This window comes from Aotus nancymaae, unplaced genomic scaffold, assembly GCF_030222135.1.
Source record: "Aotus nancymaae isolate 86718 unplaced genomic scaffold, 86718_ANA_hifiasm-v0.15.2.pri h1tg000010l, whole genome shotgun sequence".
In the NCBI taxonomy this organism is placed as follows: Eukaryota; Metazoa; Chordata; class Mammalia; order Primates; family Aotidae; genus Aotus; species Aotus nancymaae.
The window spans coordinates 34,497,587-34,517,877 of NW_026988421.1; the positions used below are offsets into that span (position 1 = coordinate 34,497,587).

A 20,291-nucleotide genomic window follows, 5' to 3' on the forward strand; every position below is an offset into this window, starting at 1 on the left:
AAGTGACTATGGGTGGACTTTGTTTCATGATAAAGTGAGAGCTTCTGTAACTCATGGAACTTTAGGCATTGGAAAAGCACTGATTTTTAATTGTTTACGTTTTTTGAATGAATGCATGAAAAACGGTAGAAGATTTCAAGCCATAGAAGACTGTATACAGTGACTAGCAAGTCTCTTTCCCGTCCCTGGTCCCAGTTTTTCCCAGAGGTGACACCCTACTCTTTTCTTTTGTGCCCTTCCAGGGATATCCAGGTATTTATAACCATGCATAAATTATATATATCTCCCTTGCCTCATTTTGTGTACAAATGGTAGTATGTTACAGGCTCTGTTGTGTACCTAGATTTTTGTCATACAGAATATTCCAGCAAACATTCCATAACAGGACATCCAGGATTCCCTTTAATGGCACCATCATATTCTACTGGATGCAAAGGCCTGGGAGCCAAAAGCCCTGGACTCTGGTTCTTAGTTCTTGATTTGTTGCTATTTGTAGTATTCAACTCATTGCAACTACTATTCACATCTACCATCTCTCAGCTGGACTTGTACAACAAAACTTAACTGGTCTTATTGCAACTACTCCTGTCCTTCTTCAAAATATTCATCACTTACCAGTTGGATTGGTCATAAAAAGGTAAATCATGTTATCAGCTTGATATTAAAAGAGTTCTTAGATCACATTTCTAAACTATTTTAGCATGTTGAAGAATGTTAAGGATAGTTTTTAAGTCTACTTTATAAAAAATTGGTGCCAGGATATGTAGATATTTGTAGTCTGTAATTTATGAAAAGTATTCCAAATTTTAAAATGCTATATAGGATTCTATTTCTGGATAAGATGGATGTGATAGTTAATTTTTTGTGTCAACTTGATTGGGCCACAGGGTGCCAGATATTTGGTCAAATATTATTCTGGGTGTGTCTGTGAGAATGTTTTTGGATGTGATTAACATTTGAGTCATAGAGTGAGTAAAGTGGAATGCCCTCCCTAATGTGAGTGGTCCTCATCCAATCAGTTGAAGGCCTGAATAGAATAAAAAGGTTGACCCTTTGTTGAGGAAGAGAGAATTCCTCCTGCCCAACTTATTTGAGCTGAGACATAGGTCCTTTTTGGTCTTCAGACTCAAACTGAAACATCAGTTTTTCTTGCATCTTGAGCCTGCCAGCTTTCAGACTGGAGCTACATGTCAACTCTCCTGGTCTCCAGCTTACTGACAGCAGATCTTGGGACTCCTCAGCCTTTATGATCATGTAAGCTAATTCCTTAGTTTATATATCTATATCTCTCTGTATGTATATATGCATATACACACATATATATGCATATAGATATGTATACATGCACATACACACATGTACATTCTGTTGGTTCTGTTTCTCTGGAGAACCCAAACACAATGGATTAAGCCAGCTTCACCATGTCTCTCCCACTGAATGTAACTATACAACCTGGACAGACTGCATGAGCAGCTATTTGAAGACACTGTAGATAGTAGCAGGCAATTGGGGAAGAAGACCATAATTTGAAATATTACCAAACAGGTGGTGAATACCCCTTCTTCCTCCAGGATCCCCCAGCCTAGATTCACACAGCCTAAAATCTAGAAATGGGCATCAGGGCACAGAAAGAGAGAGCCCTAGGAGAATCCCTTTTGTCATAACAGCAAAGGAGTCTCCTAAAGCTCAGAGTGAGGCAATTCCTATTTGTTTTTTTGTTGTTGTTGTTGTTGTTCCTTTCTTTCTTTTCCCTATCTCCTGCTGTAGCCCCCAGGCAATCTTCAGCAGATTGGTGGTAGCCACAACAGTGGTAATAGGGGCCCACAGGTGCCTAAAACTTAAAAAAGGAAAGCCTCCTATCTGATCAGAGCAGCTGTGGTTGTTTTCCTTTGTCCTCCCACTGCTTTACTCTGGATGGAGGTACAATAATGGGAAGCGTGGGCAAAGAGGTGTAACTAAAACCACAGCTCTATGGCTGGAGAACTGAAAAAGGGAGGCCTAGGGAACTGAAAAGTCCTGGGGAGACTGTGGAGAGGGAAGAGCAGCTTTGGAAAATGATCCCACAAAGTAGTTATGAACGACTGGGCTTACCTCTGTGTACATACATATATCCACTCTGAAAAGACGGAAAACTCTGAGAACTGCCCAGAACACTGGCTGACCACTAAGCAGCACACACATGTGACAAATTTGAGTAGCACTGAAAGACTTTGAAAATGGACCTGACATTGAAGCCACAACCCACAAAAGGCTAGCCAGAACTTTCAGCCTGAACTCAACCAGGTTGATTCCTAGCTTCAGCAAAAAACATCAACACTCTCCAAAAGATTTCTTTTTTTTTTTTTGAGACAGAGTCTCACACTGTCGCCCGGGCTGGAGTGCAGTGGCGCGATCTGGGCTCACTGCAACCTCCACCTCCCGGGTTCAGGCAATTCTCCTGCCTCAGCCTACCAAGTAGCTGGGATTACAGGCACCCACCACCATGCCCAGCTAATTTTTTGCATTTTTAGTAGAGATAGGGTTTCACTATGATGGCCAGTCTGGTCTAAAACTCCTGACCTCATGATCTGCCCGCCTGGGCCTCCCAAAGTGCTGGCATTACAGGCATGAGCCGTTGTGCCTGGCCTCCAAAAGATTTAAGTAACACACAGATCTAACATATAGCATATTCAAATTGCCCTAGATATAATCCAAGATTACTCAGCCTAAGAAGAACAAAAACAAATCTCAATTCTTATTGGAAAGACAATCAACAGGCTGGGCATGGTGGCTCATGCCTATAATCCCAGCACTTAGGGAAGCGGAGGTGGGCAGATCACTTGAGGTCAGGGGTTTGAGACCAGCCTGACCAACATGGAGAAACCCCATCTCTACTAAAAACACAAAATTAGCTGGGCGTGGTGACACATGCCTGTAATCCCAGATACTGGGAAGGCCAAGGCAGGAGAATCACATGAACCCAGGGGGTGAAGGTTGGGGTGAGCCAAGATTGCGTTTTTGCACTCCAGCCTGGACAACAAGAGCAAAACTCCATCTCAAAAAAAAAAGACAATCAACAGATACCAAAACTAAGATGACAGAGAATTATTGGAAAAGACTTTAAAATAGCTATTAAAATAATGCTCCAGGAAGAAAAATCTTCCTTGAAATGAATTGAAAGATAGGAAGTTTCAGCAAAGAAATAGAATACATAAAGAAGAATTAGACGAAAATTTTATAACTAAAAAGGAAAAAAAACGAAACTTAAAAACATTTCATGGGATCATTAGCAGAACGGAGATGGCAGAGTAAATAGTAAGTGAACGTCAAGGTAGATCAATAGAAATAGTACAATCTGAAAAATGATGGAAACAAATGAACAGAGACTTGGAGAGCTGTGGGATAATACTGAATGGTCTAATGCTTATGTGATTGGAGTCTCTGAAGGAAAAGGGAAAAAATATGGTACAGAAAGATATTTGGGAAACAATTCCTCTGAAAATTCCTCTAATTTGAAAAAAGACAAAAACTTACAGATTCAGAAACTCAGGTGTGCTAACAAGGATAAACCCAAAGAAATCTATACCCACACACAGCATCATAAAACTAAAAACTAGGCTGGGCACAACGGCTCACATCTGTAATCCCAGCACTTTGGGAGGCTGAGGCGGGCATATTGCTGCATGAGACCAGGAGTTTGAGACCAGCCTGGACGACATGGTGAAACCCCATCTCTATTAAAAATACCAAAATTAGCCAGGCGTGTTAACATGCACCTGTAATCGCTGCTACTTGGGAGGCTGAGGCAGGAGAATCACTTGAACCCAGGAGGTGGAGACTGCAGTGAGCTAAGATTAAGCCATTGCACTCCATCCTGGGTGACAGACCAAGACTGTTTGAAAAAACAACCTGCTAAAAACTAGAGAAAAAAATTATTGAAAACAACCAGAGAGAAACAAAACATTATTTATATGGGGAACAATGAAAAATTCAAAGTATGGTGGGTCTCTCACCAGAAACCAAGACCAGAGAGAAGTAGAACAAGATTTTTTACATGCTGAGGTGCCACAACAAAAGAATTAAATCATGTCCTCTGCAGCAACATGGTTGCAGCTGGAGACCATTATCCTAAGTGAATTAATGCAGGAACAGAAAACCAAATACCACATGTTCTCACTTTTAAGTGGGAGCTAAGCATTGGGTACTCATGGACACAAAGATGGCAACAATAGACACTGGGTACTACTAGAGCAGGGAGGGAGAGACGAGGGCAAGGAATGAAAAACTAGCTGTTGGGTACTATGCTTATTACCTGAGCAATGGGATCATTCATATCTCAAATCTCAGCATCATCCAATATACCCATGTAACAAACCTACACATATACCTGCTTAACCTAAAATAAAAGTTAAAATTAATTTTTAAGTGCTGAGAGAAAAGAACTGTCAGGCCCAGAATTCTATATCCTGCAAAAATATCATTCAGAAATGAAATTAAAGACATTCACAGATAAAAGAAAGCAAAGATTTGTTGTCAGTAAACCTGCTCTAAAAGAATTGCTAAAGGACATTTTTTAAACAGAAGGGAAGTGATACCAGAAGGAAACTTCGCACATCAGGAATGAAGGAAGAACAACAGAATGGTAAGTGTCTGGGTAAACATTCTTCTCCACTTGAATTCTTTAAAATACATTTGATGGTTAAAAGCAAAAAATCTGAACATTGTCTTCTATTGTTTGCAACATATACTTCAACAGATACAATATATTAGAGAATTATACCATCAAGGCAAAAGAACAGAAGAATCTATATGTGGAAAGATTTCTATATTCCACTTAAAGTGGTAAAAAGTAGATTCTGTGTAGGCTGTGAAAAGTTAAATGTATATTAGAATAATCCCTAGAAATACTTTAAAAATATATACAAAAATGTATAGTCAAAAATGTAATAGATACATTAAAATGAAATAATAAGAAATGTTCAAATAACTTGAGAAAGCAGGAAGAGGAAACAGTGGAACTGAAACAGAGAAAGCAAATGAAATACAAATAATGAAATGACAGACCTAAGTCCAAACATACCAATAATTACATTAAGTGTAAATTGTCTAAACATACCAATTAAAAAAGAGATTATCAGAGGGTATAAAAAAATACCATAACCCAGGTATATGCTGTCTAAAAGAAACTCATTTCAAATATAATTATATAGGTTATGTTAAAAATAAAAAATGAAAAAATATATATCGCATAAACCCTAATCAAAAGAAACCTGGAGTGGCTACATTAACATTAGACAAATCAGAATTCAGAGCAAAGAAAATTACTAAGACTAAAGAGGGACACTGCATAATGATAAAAGGGTTAATTCATTGAGAAGGCAAAGCCTAAATGTGTGTGCATCTAACAATAGAACTTAAAATACATGAAGCAAAAACTAACAAAACTGAAAGAAGAAATAGATAAACTCCCTGGCAAACATGGCGAAACCTCATCTCTGCTAAAAGTACAAAGATTAGCTGGGCATGGTGGCAGGTGCCTGTAATCCCAGCTACTCAGGAGGCTGAGACAGGAGAATTGCTTGAACCAGAGAGGTGGAGGTTGCAGTGAGCCAAGATTGTGCCACTGCACTCCAGACTGAGTGACAGAGCAAGATTCCTTCTCAAAAGAAGAAAAGAAAGAAATAGATAAACTCATAATTACAGTTGGCAACTTCAACACTCCTCTTTCAGTAATAGAACTCATAGACAGAAAAGTAGCAAGGATATAGGAAAAATAAACAACATGTCAACAAAGTGGACCAAAAGAAATTCCCATCACTGGGGAATTGTTGAATAAGCTGCAACAAATAGCATTTACAACCAAGGTTGCTACATACCACACAACTCTAGGGGTCCTTGCACATACGCTTTTGAGTCATGTGGTACATAACCTCCTTAAGTGTATGCAGCGGTCCTGCCCACACTGTAGAATGTTATGCATCCTTTAGGAAACATGAATAGTTCACTTGGAGGGGTTTTACTATTTTTGAAGAAAAAAAGTAATACAGAGAAAAACATACATTATGTGATCTCATTTTTCTAAGACAGTAACAGATGCATATATGTGCATGTGTGTGTGTGTGTTGGCATATGAATACTTGAGAATGTTGGTGAAGTGAAAGGATATATACAACATGGTTGGTAAGAAGGTAGAAGAAGTGAACAATATGGGTTGGGGAGGGGAGAGCAGTGGATAGGGACCCATGCAAAATAAGGAAAGAAAAATAAAATCTCCATTTCAAAAAACATTTGTGGACTTATATGAGTACCTCTAAAAATTAGTTTTTAAAGTAATATCAAATGTAAAAATTTATTCAGTTGCTTAAAACTTTTCAATGACTTCCTATTGCACTGTTAAATAAAATGCAAACCCTTTACCAAGACCTAAGTGATTTGGTCTTATCTACCTCTCCAGACTTGTGTGTTACTACTCTCCCCTCCTCAGGCAAGTCTCTTTCTGGACTGAAGGACTTTACAGTTGCAGTTTCTTCTACCTCAAATGCTTTTTGCCACTGGTCTTTGCATGACTGGCTTCCTCTCATCTGTGGCAGATTCTGTGATTTGCCTACCCAATGGTCACCCTCTCCTTCTTCCTTACCAATAGGATACTGATTTTAGTTGGGAGTGTATCATGTCCATTTAAAATACTTGATCTCCAGTCTCCCTTATGGCTAGGAGTGATACAGTTCTGGCCAAAGGGATATTAAGTAGAAGTTACTGGCATGGCTTCTTGGGAAGCTTTCTTAAAAGAATTGAACGAATTGGCATCCTCTGTCTTCCCCTTCCTTTCTGCATTTTTAAGCCATGAAAATGGTTGTAAAGCTAGAGCTGAGGTTCTCAAAGTATGCTCCCCAGATGAGCCGTCTCAGCATCACCAGGGAACTTGCACAGGCAAATTATCAGGCATCATCCCAGACCCACTGAATCAGAAACCCTGGCGATGGGGCCCAGCAATCTGTGTTTCAACAAGCCCTTCAGGTGATTTTTATACCTGCTGAAATTTGAAAGTCACTGGGCTAGCAGATAGAAATTTCTTTTACTTTTCTTTCTTTCTTTTTTTTTTTTTTTTGAGATGGAGTTTTGGTCTTGTTGCCCAGGCTGGAGTGCAATGGTGTGATCTCAGCTCACCACAACTTCTGCCTCCCGGGTTCAAGCAGTTCTCCTGCCTCAGCCTCCTGAGTAGCTAGGACTACATGCATGTGCCACCACCCCTGGCTAATTTTGTATTTTAGTAGAGACAGGGTTTCTCCATGTTGGTCAGGCTGGTCTCGAACTCCCGATCTCAGGTGATCTGCCCGCCTCAGCCTCCCAAAGTGCTGGGATTATAGGCAGGAGCCACCGTACCCAGCCAGAAGTCTCTTTAGAGATGGGAAATAAGTTGGATGAAGTTAGTATACCTCTGACATCATGGAGCCACTGCAGCAGACTTGGACTGCCTCCTCTGGACTTGCAGATATGCGGAAAACAATCCCTATTTGGTCAAGCTACTGTGGTTAGGTTTCTGTTACATGCAACTGAATGTAATTCTAATGTTAAATCATTTTTAAAATATCAGCTTAAACATGATCTCCTTAAAGAGGGCTTCCTTGACTGCTTTGCTTACACCCTTCATCCCCAGAGTCCTTCTCTAGCATTCCATCCTATTTGTTTCCTTTACAGCACTCATTATACCCTGAAATCTTTTGACTGACTTGCTGTGGTTTGTTTCTCCTTTAAGAATGTAAGCCTCACACCAGTAGAGTCTGTCTTTTCACTGCTGTGCTCCAGCACATTATTAAATAGATAATACACACTATCTGGCATGTAATGAATGCCCTGTAATTATTTATGGAATGATATAAAGAACTTTACAATTATACATTCCACTTAAAATCATGCATTTTAAAAATGTTTTAATGAACAAAACGATTCATTGCAGATAATTTCACGATTTTCAGGAAAAAAATTAATTGAAAAAGTAACACACATGTAAAAAGCATACAATATAGAAAGGTCCTCCATGCTTTCCTGTGAACACTTGCTACCTTACTCATAAGCAGATTATCAATTCTAAAAACTGTGAACAACTAATAAAATAGCTGTGTAAATATTCAAGGCTGTACATAAATGAATTGCATGAATTCAGCCTGTCTTTGGCATCCTCATCTTTCCATCAGCATTATTTTGTGCTAAATCAATCAAAGTAGGAGACTTGTTTAATAATAAAACTTTATATTAAATTTAAACAAAAACATTCAAATAAAAGTAAAAAATTTGGTCAGTTTTCTTATGCATTCCACAAGACACATACAATTAGGTTTTAACCTTGGAGAAAAAAACATTCCTTCACTTATGTCCCTACTTTGCCTCTTCTAGTAATCGTAAGCTTGGTCCAAGACGAACATAACTATCAGCAAAAAGTGCCAGAGGCAGAGTGGGGGGCTTCTCACTAACGAGAAAAGGAGTCCTAAGATTTGCCAAGACCATTTCCCCCTTCATGGGAGAAATTAGGTTAGACAGTTTCTTGGGAGTTCCTTCCAAATACTTGGAGCTGTAAGAATTTCATGTCAGTAGCATCCCAAGTGCAAGCTTTTGAGAAGCTTCCAGAAGCCAACATCAGCTCAACATGGTGGATTTTCTTTTTCTTTCTTTTTTTAACCAGTGAAATAACATTTTATCCATGAGAGGCAATGACCTTAGTTTTCCACTTGAGCAATTTCCATCTGGAATTGGATCAGAACCAGCATCAAATGTACCAGCCTTAGTTTAGCAATGACACCATTGTTTAAAGCTGGGTTCTGCTTCATCTCAGTGCCTCAGAATTATCTGGGGAGTTTGTTGAAGACAATGCAGGTTCTGTAGCTTTACTCCCAGAGGTGCTGATTCAGTCTGTCTTCAGTAGGATCTAGTAATCTACATTTTCAACAAAGCTCTCCAGATGATTCTGACAGAGGTAGTATGAGTTCTACAATTTGAGAAACATTGGCTTAGGAGAAGAGGCCAAAATTGCTTCTTTCCCAGAATAAGACCTACTGCAGATAGTGACCTAAGACAGCCAGACTACCCAAAGGTCCTCCTCCTCTGATGAGAAGGCGAAGTCTCTGGTGAGAAGTTCATCTAGACTCCTCTTCAAAGACTCACTCAGGGGTGCGAGTCTCCATAGTGCCCAATTATGTAAGTGAATAAAAAATTGGGCCCAGCACTTGGCTGGACTTGAGAATAAACTGCAAAATCTTAAGGTATCAGAAAAGTTTTTGTTGGTACTAGAGGCCCATAGTACAATCTTTTACTTTGCTCTGCTTCCTTTTCACTGATGTTGAACTAAGGAAGCCAAGTAGACCCACACAGATAATATGTTGTTTGGGTATGGGTGAATGTATACAGCTAAAGCAAATTCTGTCTGGGGAAATTCAGCAGAGTGAATTCCAGTTTGATAAACAGCATCAATAACTGACTGTACATCAGTGTATGGCATCTGGATGGGAAATCCTGTGACCTGGATCAAAGACAGAACGGCACATAAACCCACATTACAACTGGGTAATCTGGAATTACTGTATACAAAAAGATCACAAAAGCCTCAAAGAAATAGGACTCATAAAATAGTATAATAGTTGTCTGTGGGTGCTAAATTATGTTCTGGGTACAGCTAAATGGTTCACATATGTATTTAATCTTCAAACAGCCCTATGAGGTGGGTATCGTTATAATCCTTACTTTACAGATAGAGAGGAGCACAACCAGGTCTGATTCCAAAGTCTGCACATTTAACATTCCACAAACTTTCTAGATAGCAAACTGCTGGTGAGAAAATTACTTGGTTCTACATATGAGGGATTTAAGTGAGAGTTCCGGAACAACATATTCAACATCAATTCAGTTTATGTTTACTAAGCGACTACTCTGTGATGGGATTAAAGGATTGTGGAGCATGGTCCCATGGAAAAATTACCTATTTAATAATACATAGGTGACAACCATAAACCTCTTTCACACTGTAATTGCTTAACTCAGGAGGATTTTCCTGATCCTTAAATCTGTTCACATGCTCTTTCCATGTAGTTGTTTAGCACACTGTCCTTCCCTGAACTCACTTGATAAAATATATTGCAGTTAACCTGTTTTCTGTTCACTCTCTCTAACCCATAATCTCTGCAGATGCACAAGATTTTATCTGTCTTGTGTACTATTATAACTCCAGTACCCAGCACAATGCCTGGCACATAGAAGAAAAGAAATAGCATATACTACTTACTAGGTTTTGGGTGCCATGTAAGTATTAGCTCAAATAATCATCAAGACAATGACAAAATAACTTTTTTTATTCCTGTTTTCTAATGGAGTAGAGAGTGTAAAGAAAAACAAAACAAAAAATGCCTTGCTTCTTTTATCATATGAGGAAATAGCAAGCAGGCGTATTATATGTACAAGAGCCCTTTTTCTGCTAGCACTTTGATCTTGGAGTTCCCAGCCTCCAGAACCATGAGAAATAAATTTCTGTTGTTTATAAGCTTTAAAATAAAGCAAAGCAAAGCAAAAACAACTTCCTCCCCCCATTCTTGAGTGAATAGTGCCTGTAGGTCTCTCCTGCCCACCTAAGTACTCAACTCCCAATAGATTCCTTTCTTCATCTCAGAGAGTTCCCTAGACTAGAAGGGTCTACCTTCTAGTCTATTGCACAGTAAGGGGGAAGGAGTCTCACTCTTGGGAGACAGTTTTTCAAAAACCCACTGGGCCAGTTTATAGGGAAGAAGAGGTGAAAGGATACCCAGAGTTTGGGGCAGAGTAGGAGAAGGAAAGGAGGACCCTAACAATATAGTAGATGCCCACTGTGTTTGCTTATGGACTTGCTGAGTTTGAGATGTCTTTTTACCATCCAAGAAGATGTCAATGGCCTGGTAAATATATAAGAGAGTGGTGGGGTCAGGAGAAAGGTCCAGGCTGAATGTATAAATTTGGAAGTACAGTTGGTCCCTCATATCTGTGAGTTTCACATTTCAGGATTCAACCAACCACAAATTGAAAATATGCAGAAAAAAAATAAAAAATAGGCTGGGCACGGTGGCTCATGCCTGTAATCCCAGCACTTCAAGACCAGTCTGGGCAATATCGTGAAACCCCATCTTTACAAAAAGATTTTAAAAATTAGCCAGGCATGGTGACAAGTAACTGTAGCGTCAGCTACTCAGGAGGCTGAAGCAGGAGAATTGCTTCAACACAGGAATTTGAAGTTACAGTGAACTATGATCACACCACTATACTCCAGCCTGGGTGACAGAGTGAGACTTTGTCACAAAAAAAAAACCAAAACAATAAAAAATAATACAAACAGAAAACAATATAGTATAACTATAATTATTACTTATAATACCTAACTATTGTGTGAGGTATTATCAGTAATCTAGAGGTGACTTAAAGTATACAGGAGGATGTAAATGGATTATATGCAAAGACTATGCCATTTTGTATAAGGGACTTGAGCATCTCTGCACTGTGGTATTTGTGAGGGTCCTGGGGACAAATCTCCTAATGATACCAAGGGACCACTGTAATTTGCATGTAGAAGATATTGAAGCTTGCCTGGAGTCCTCTTGCCCAGAACCAACAACAGGGAATTGACTCTATTATTAGAGATAATTTTTTAAAATTTCTTAGTTGCAGAGTGGTTTCCTTTTGGACATCTCTTTGCAAAATCTGTAGTTTATACATCATAAAACATATAACTGGTTCCAAGTTAATGCCATGTGATATGGTCCTAGTAGTAATTCCTCAATACATTTGAAGTTTCTTGGTTTCTAAGTAAATATATTTTTTTAATTTTTAATTTTTGTGAGTACATAGTAAATAAACAGTAGATATATATGTATATATATGGGGTACAGGAGAAGATATTTTGATATGGACATGCAATGATGCAATGCATAATAGTCACATTGTCGAAAATGGGCTATCCATCCCCCCAAGCATTTATCCTTTGTGTTGTAAGCAATTCAATTATACTCTTTTAGTTACTTTTAAATGTACAATTAAATTATGATTGACTATAGTTACCCTGTTGTGCTATCAAATACTAGGTCTTATTCATTGTTTCTAACTATTTTTTGTATCCATTACCCATCCCCACCTCCCTCCGAACCCCCTATTCCCCTTCCCAGGCTCTGGTAAGCTTTTACTCTCTAGCTCCATGAGTTCGATTGTTTTGACTTTTAGATCCCACAAATAAGTGAGAACACGTGATGCTTGTTTTTCTGTGCCTATCTAATTTCATTTAAAGTAATGACCTCCAGTTCCATCCATGTTGATGCAAATGACAGACTCTCATTCTTTCTATGGCTTAATAGTACGCAGTTGTGTATATCCACCACATTTTCCTTGTCCGTTCATCTACTGATGAACACTTATCCTTATCTGTTCATCTACTGATGGACACTTAGCTTGCTTGCAAATCTTGGCTGTTGTGAACAGTGTTGCAAAAAACATGGGAGTGCAGGCATGTCTTCAATACCCTGATGTCCTTTCTTTTGGGCATATACCCAGCAGTGGGATTGCTGGATCCTATAGTATGAGGAACCTCTAAATTAATTTTTTGAGGAATCTCCAAAATATTTTTCATGGTGGTTGTACTAATTTGCATTCCCAACAACAGTATACGAAGGTTTCCTTTTCTCTACATCCTTTCTAGCATTTGTTATTGTCTGTCTTTTGAATAAAAGTCATTTTAATTGAGGTGAGATGATATTTCATTTAGTTTTAATTTGCATTTCTCTGATATCAATGAGGTTGAGCACCTTTTCATATGCCTGTTTGTCATTTGTATGTCTTCTTTTGAGAAATATCTATTCAAGTCTTTTGCCAATTTTAAAAATCAGATTATTATATTATTTCCTTACAGTTGTTTGGGCCCCTCATATATTCTGGTTATTAATCCCTTATCAGATTGGTAGTTTGCAAATATTTTCTCTCAGTCTTTTCACTTTGTTGATTGCTTCCTTTGCCATGCAGAAGGTTTTTAACTTGATGTCATCCCATTTGTCCATTTTTTATTTGGTTGCCTGTGCTTGTGGGGTATTACTCAAGAAATTTTTGCCCAGACCAATGTCCTAGAGGCTTTCCTCAATGTTTTCTTGTAGCAATTTCATAGTTTGAGGCCTTAGATAAACTCTTTAGTCCTGTGTGATTTGATTTTTATATAAGGTGAGAGATGGGGGCCTACTTTCATTCTGCATATGAATATCCAGTTTTCCCAACATAATTTATTGTCTTTGTTGAAAACGAGTTCACTTAGGTGTGTGGATTTGTTTCTGAGTTGTCTATTCTGTTCCATTGGTCTATGTGTCTATTTTTATGACAGAACCATGCTGTTTTGGTTACTATAGCCCTATAGTATAATTTGGAGTCAGGTAATGTGATTCAGTTTTGTGTTTTTTTTTTTTTGTTCAGGATAGCTTTGACTATTCTGCATCTTTTGTGGTTCCATAAACATTTTAGGATGGCTTTTCTATTTCTGTGAAGAATGTCATTAGTATTTTAATAGGGATTGCATTGAATCTGTAGATTGCTTTGGGTAGTTTGGACATTTTAACAATATTGATTCTTCAATAAGTATATTTTAATGCTATAGTATCTATCTTTCAGGATGAAGATAAAAGGCATTTCAGAAATATTTAAGATTGCTATAATTTAGCAATTAACAACATATATAAAACAAATGCCATTAATGCATTAAATCATATACAAACCCAATAAAATTGAAGTATTCTTTCAAATTCATTATATCCTTCAGATGAAACAAAGCTTCCTATGCCAAGTTCCAGCTTAGGAAGGATGTGTCGCAAAATCAAAGTACACCGTCGATTCCAACGTGTTGGGTGTTTAGGTTGCCATTCCATCACTTTACTCTTCAGAGTCCTTTCGATCCTAAGAATGCAAAGCTAATTTTATGACAAGTTATAATTCATTTAGTAAATGTAGTAAGAGTTTTGTGACTTCTATTCAACTATGAAAATGAATATTTGGACTTAGGAGGAAATCAGACCTCTATAGCTAGAGGTGTCTGCCACCATTCACATTAATGAAGCTGGGGAGAGGGGGGCTCTTACTGGGCTTGGGAAGGCAAGAAGTCTCTTGGGGATAGCCAGCAATTAACTCTCTAATTAACCCAGCAGCTGCCTACTGGGTATGATTTCACAACACCTACCATCTGATTACTGGGTTAGCATTTCTACTCTTCAAGACCCTCCCTTGACTTAGACATCGTTTCCAAGAAACTGCCCTTATGAAAATCCAGACATCTGGTCTGGGATGATGTTACCAGGGATGGGATTATTAGATGAGTTAATTTAGCAAGCAGAGTTGGGAGGAAACAAGGCATTGGACTGGTAAGTTTGGTGATCAGCTTCCCCCTACTTGAATGGAAGCTCCATAAGGAAAGGGATTTTTACCCATATATATCTAGCCCCTAAAACAGTGCCTGGGGATGAATATGCCAGGGAGGAGAGAGGGGGCACAATATGGATTGGTTGATGGGGCTCTCCCGAAAAGCCTCTCTGTACAGGATGATTTTGTGGCATTGATTCTCTAACTGCAGTGTATGTTATTTAAGAAGGTGCTGGAGGTCTCTTCTTAGCTGAATTTATAGTGCAACTAAGTAGTTTGGAGTTTGTAGAGGGTCTCAACAGTGGCTGTGCATCAGAATCAACTGTAGGGCCTTATCAAAATGTTTCAGCTCCAGATATTGATCCAGGGATGCTGACAGCGGTATTTTTAAATAGTTCTATAAGTGATTCTGATGAAAACCAGTTGGGAACCATTTCCTTATTGCATTTCTTTCTTTTTCTGTTAAGAACTGAGAAATGAGGAGTAGGAATGACAGGGTGGGGGGTTGGGAGGAGATGTGTGCTATTGAGAAATGAAGTGGCAAAATTGCCTTGGTCATGCTCTTTGTTGCTTGGTTGGTAGTGGTTTCCATGCCAGCCTGCCATGTGAGTGTGAGCCACTGGAGGCAGTCAGATCCAGAAGCCTCTGACACACATGGCCTGAGAGTAAGTCCTGCTGCAAAGCCTGTGACCCTTTGGGCCTAACTCACTGATTTCCTCAGGCACTTATGTGTATGTGCTTGGGAGGCTGGGAGTGTCCGGTAGTGGCAGTACTGCTGTTTCTACTGCCTAACTGGGTTGTTTTTACCAGACCTTGAGTCATGGGCCATTTACCTTCACGTCCTTTCAGGAAGTGTTAGGTACTGCATTGCTATTACTATAGGCTCAACAGGCAGCTATGTTGAGAACTTTCCAGTCATGACCCACAATGTTTCCAGAGTTAATTTAGTCTATCCCCATCAAGGAATGCCCTGGATGGCAGAGGGGCCACTTTTCAATGCATGTACCAAGAGCCAGGTGATTCAATGGAGCTTTGTTTTTTGTTTTTGGCAAGGCCTCACTCTGTTGCCCAGGCTAAAATGCAGTGGTGTGTGGTGTGATCATACCTCATTGCAGCCTCAAACTCCTAGGCTCAAGCGATCCTCTCCCTCTCAGTCGCTGAGATTACAGGTATATGGCATCATGCCCAGCTAATTTTTTTTTTTTAGTAGAAATGAGGTTTCCCTATGTTGCCCAGGCTAGTCTCAAACTCCTGGGCGCAAGTGATTCTCCCACCTTGGCTTCCCAAAGAACTGGGATTATAGGCGTGAGCCACTGTGCCAGCTGGAAATATTATAATCTCCCTTTTCACACTTTTGTTGCTGAATCTAGCAGATATTTTGAAAGGCTGGATCAGAGAGGACTGAAAGGTTACCCAACAAGAGATTAGGGGAAAACACGGTACCTATTCCTTAGATCTTCTACCATACTTTTATCAGTTTCGAAATAAATTATTTCTTCAGGCTGAAATAGACAACCAAAAGTTAGGAAAGATTCTAGAGACCACGTTTACATCAGTTACTCCTGGAGTGCCAGCTATAATGAGGAGGAAGACAAACCAGGCTTCTGTGGCAAAAACACTCAACTCCATAGGTAAAATGCAGACCACAGCATTTTCTTTGATTTTCACACTGCTCCAGCACAGCAGGGGATGGGGGATGCATTTACAAAAGAAGATATTTTTTCATGGGTAAAACAGACCTGGCATCCCAATTCCTTTTTCAAACAAGCATTTGACATTATATGGATTCTACCAAATAATCTTTAGCAGCTGCACTGGTATCTTCCACTGTGACCTTGGCGAAGTCTTCACCTCTCTGTTCTGAGTCTTAAAGATAGGGATAATAATAGTGCCTACTGCTCTAGGGTCTTGTGAAGATTTTAAAATAAAGAAATACATGTAAAGCCTGGCACATATGGAATGCTCAACAAACATCAGACATTATTATTATTCTTTTTTGTTTTTTTTTTGAGTTGGAGTCTCACACTGTTGCACAGGCTGGAGTACAGTGGCGTGATCTTAGCTCACTGCAACCTCCGCCTCCTTGGTTCTTGCAATTCTCCTGCCTCAGCCTCCCGAGTAGCTGGAACTACAGGCGCATGCTGCCAAGCCTGGCTAATTTTTTGTATTTTAGTAGAGACGGGGTTTCACTGTGTTGCTCAGGCTCGTCTCAAACTCCTGAGCTCAGGCAATCTGCCTGCCTCTGCCTCCCAAAGTGCTGGGATTATAGGCATGAGCCGCCGTGCCCAGCCAACATTATTATTATTCTAATATGGTTGATCATCTTCCTTCTTTGATTATTTGTTTCTTTCAGCTGGAAGAAGCCAGTTCTTTGTGTGTACGCGCGTGTGCGCGCGTGCACACCCACACACCCACACACACAGAATCCATTTCAACCTCCCCTGTCTCCAAGCCTTTGCCTGGAACAGTGCTATTCCACGTTTCTTCCAGTTCGCTTCCTGGGCAGGATTTGCTGGGAGGAGAGGAGGACTTCTCAAGTTCCTTCCCAACCCCAACCTTCAACTCCTTGCAGGGCTCACATGGACAAGAGTGAGGGGCTGGGTTTAGACAGTTTTTACTTCGGGTATTCCTGAGCTGAGGAAGAGGCAGCTGTAGGGACAGGGACAGATGTTCCCCCCTCGTGAGTGGAATGAGGGTTGTGTAAGAAGGAGGCAACATTTGATAGGCCTCTAGGTTCCCAAGTGTGGCCTCCAGACTGGCAACCTCAGATCTGGGAACTTGTTGGAAACACAAATTCTTGGCTCTCACCTGAGACCTACTGAATCAGAAACTGGGGAGGAGGCCTAGGTAACCCGCATTTTAACAAGCTCCTCCCCCACCCCCTGCTGGCTCTGATGTCTGCCATGGTGGAGAAGCACTGCATTAGAGATGGTCCCAGGCCCAGGGAGGAGCCCCACAGTGCAGCATGGCAGGAGACAGGAGATACTGAGGAAGGGAAGGATGACTTCATGTCATTTTGCAGGAGCCAGCAGCTATCTCGCATGGGACAGCTAGATGGAATTCCCTGATTACTGTCACCAATGGCTGTCTATCCCACACTGGATAACTCCTCTGGATTAGTTAGGCCACCTTCAGGCCTGAAAAAGAGGCCTGGTTTTTGCTGACTTGAGAAGTTTATGGTGTGTTTGTCCTTTCCTTTTCTGGCAAAGAAAGAGGCCTCTTTCTTTCTAGGAACTCATATCCTTTAAAACTCCAAGGGGATTTCCCTGTTAACACCACTTCTGAGTACCCACATTCTCCTCACACACATTCAGATTTGTGTTCACAATTGTGTGTAATAGTGTTCACTCTAGATAGTGGTTTATTCTGGGATGTATGTAGAAAGGCAGCAGGCCAGGTGCAGTGGCTCACACCTATAATCCCAGCACTTTGGGAGGCCGAGGTGGGTGGATCACGAGGTCAAGAGATTGAGACCATCCTGGTCAACACGGTAAAACCCCGTCTCTACTAAAAAATACAAAAAGTGGCTGGGCATGGTGGCACACGCCTGTAGTCCCAGCTACTCGGGAGGCAGAGGCAGGAGAATTGCTTGAACCCAGGAGGCGGAGGTTGCGGTGAGCCAAGATCGTGTCATTGCACTCCAGCCTGGGTAACAAGAGCAAAACTCCATCTCAAAAAAAAAAAAAAAAAAAAAAGAAAGGCAGCAGATGGAAGGCCATGAACCCACAGGAAAGAAGTCAATAGAGATACAAGTTAAACACAACTATGAGTTTTATATTTATAGATTCAACTTGGCAGAAGGCTTTAGTTTCAGCCCTAAGTCAGAGTGGCTTTTACAAACACAATTTTGATCACAGCTGCCCTTGCCTTGGAGATGCTGGCTTCTGACTGCCCTCAGGACAAAGGCCCCAAACTCTCACCAGGACTCTTCACCCCAGCATTGGCCAGCCTGGCCTTTCAGCTCCTGGACAGATACCTCCTTGCTACTACAGATCTTCTGTTCGCTATTCCTGCTATCTGCCGGGACCATTCTCATTCCTGACTTTTATCTAGGCCAGCTTCTGCTCACCCTTCCTCACTCATGCTTCTCATCACTTTTTCCCAGGAAGCCCCTACAACTCCCCCATCCCTCAGGGCCTCCTGCTGAGTGCTCCCCAAAGCACCATTATATGTTCTGTAACAGCATTCATCACTCTATACTGCACTTGCTTGTTCCCTTCTGTTTCTTCCTCTAGAATACAAGTACCAAGAACACTGAGACATGTCTCTTTCCTTGTAGTATCTACACCTAACATCACACTGGCTCATAGCAGGAAATCAATAAATATCACCTGAATGGACAGGAGAATGAATATGCATTAAAGAAACAAGAACCTCGTCTCAAAATAGATTATTCTCCCCCTAGGAGGCAGCAATGCTTTGGTCACAGCTTTGGGATGGGCAAAGCAAGGAATGGGCTGTACATGCTTTAAATGTGGATGGCTCAAATGAGATAAGCACATTTCCCCATCTTTAAAATGACTTTTCAAACAGGAAATATAAAAATACCTATATATGCTTGCATCTGCATGGACAATGTTAGAAGGATGCATGAGAAACCTCTGACAGTAGTGACTTCTTTGAGAGTGGGAAGGAGATGTTGAAGGAGAAAGAAACCCATTACTTTTTTTTTGGAATCCCAGACTGGAGTGTAGTGACACAATTGCCCAGACTGGGGTGCAGTGGTGTGATCTCAGCTCACTGTAACCTCTGCCTCCCAGGCTCAAGTGATTCTCCTGCCTCAGCCTCCCGAATAGCTGGGATTGCAGGTGTGCGCCACCAAACAGCTAATTTTTTTTTTTTTTAATATTTTCAGTAGAGATGGGATTTTACCATGTTGGCCAGGCTGGTCTTGAACTCCTGACCTCAAGTGATCTCTCTGCCTCACCTCCCAAAGTGCTGGTTTTTACAAGTGTGAGTCACCACACCCAGCCAGAAACCCATCATTTTATACACTTGGGCCCTGTTTGATTTCTTCCCCCACAGCCACCATACATTCTTTTTGATAGTGTGAATTGCCTCGAATATACAGGCAAACATAGAGAATAATGTAATGAGCATCCACCTAGCATAACTACCGCCTAGCTACATCTGATCTTTGCATTCTTCCATCTTTGTTTTAGACTTAAAAAAAAAATAAGATACTACAAACAGACTTGAATACTTGGTATTCAAGTATACTCTGAATACAGAGTATACTCTGTATACTGCTCCTTGATCTCATTCCTTTTTTTCTCTCCCCAAAAGTGACCTCTAATCTGAATCATTCTCGTGAATGCTTTTCTGCATCACCACATGTCTATATATGCATAAATAATATATAGCTTTCAAACTCCACATAAATGGTTTTGTACTGTATGTGTCACTTCATGTCTTTTTATTTTTCTCAGCATTACATTTTTTATATTCTTTCATGTAGATATCCCTGACTCTAGGCTAGTGATTTTCAATTTTGACTGCACATTGGAATCAACTGGGGAGCCTTCAAAACTACTGGCACGTGGGTTCCACCCTCAGAGATTCTGATGTAATGCATGGACAGTCAAATTGGGAACAACTGTAAATTGGCTCAGTTGGTTCATCTTTTACTGCTGTATAGAAGATTTCATTGTATAAGTACATCACAACTCAGGTACTGATTTCCAGTTGATGAACCATTTCAAATTTTTGTTATTTCAAGCAATACTGTAATGAAAATTGTACTTGTCTTCCTGTGAATGTTCCTCTGGGGTATATACTGAGAAGTTTGAATTGGCAGATCAAAGGTTGAGCATCTTCAACTTTACCAGGTATTATCACCATATTGTTTTCCAAAGCATTTACATCAATTATGCTGTCACCACTTCTCTGCCTCTTTGCCAACACTTAGTACGATCACA

General features: G+C 40.2%; 1 protein-coding gene across 1 annotated transcript in view; it reads right to left on the reverse strand.

The window, feature by feature from the left end:
• Positions 1-7,895: 7,895 nt before the first annotated feature.
• Positions 7,896-20,291, reverse strand: part of CC2D2B (coiled-coil and C2 domain containing 2B) — a gene marked incomplete at its 5' end in the record, with an annotated part of 108,712 nt that continues 96,316 nt past the window's right edge. Inside the window, 3 exon segments of the mRNA XM_064374039.1 lie at positions 7,896-9,493; positions 13,737-13,914; positions 15,817-15,875. Coding sequence (XP_064230109.1) covers positions 9,305-9,493; positions 13,737-13,914; positions 15,817-15,875 — 426 coding nt within the window.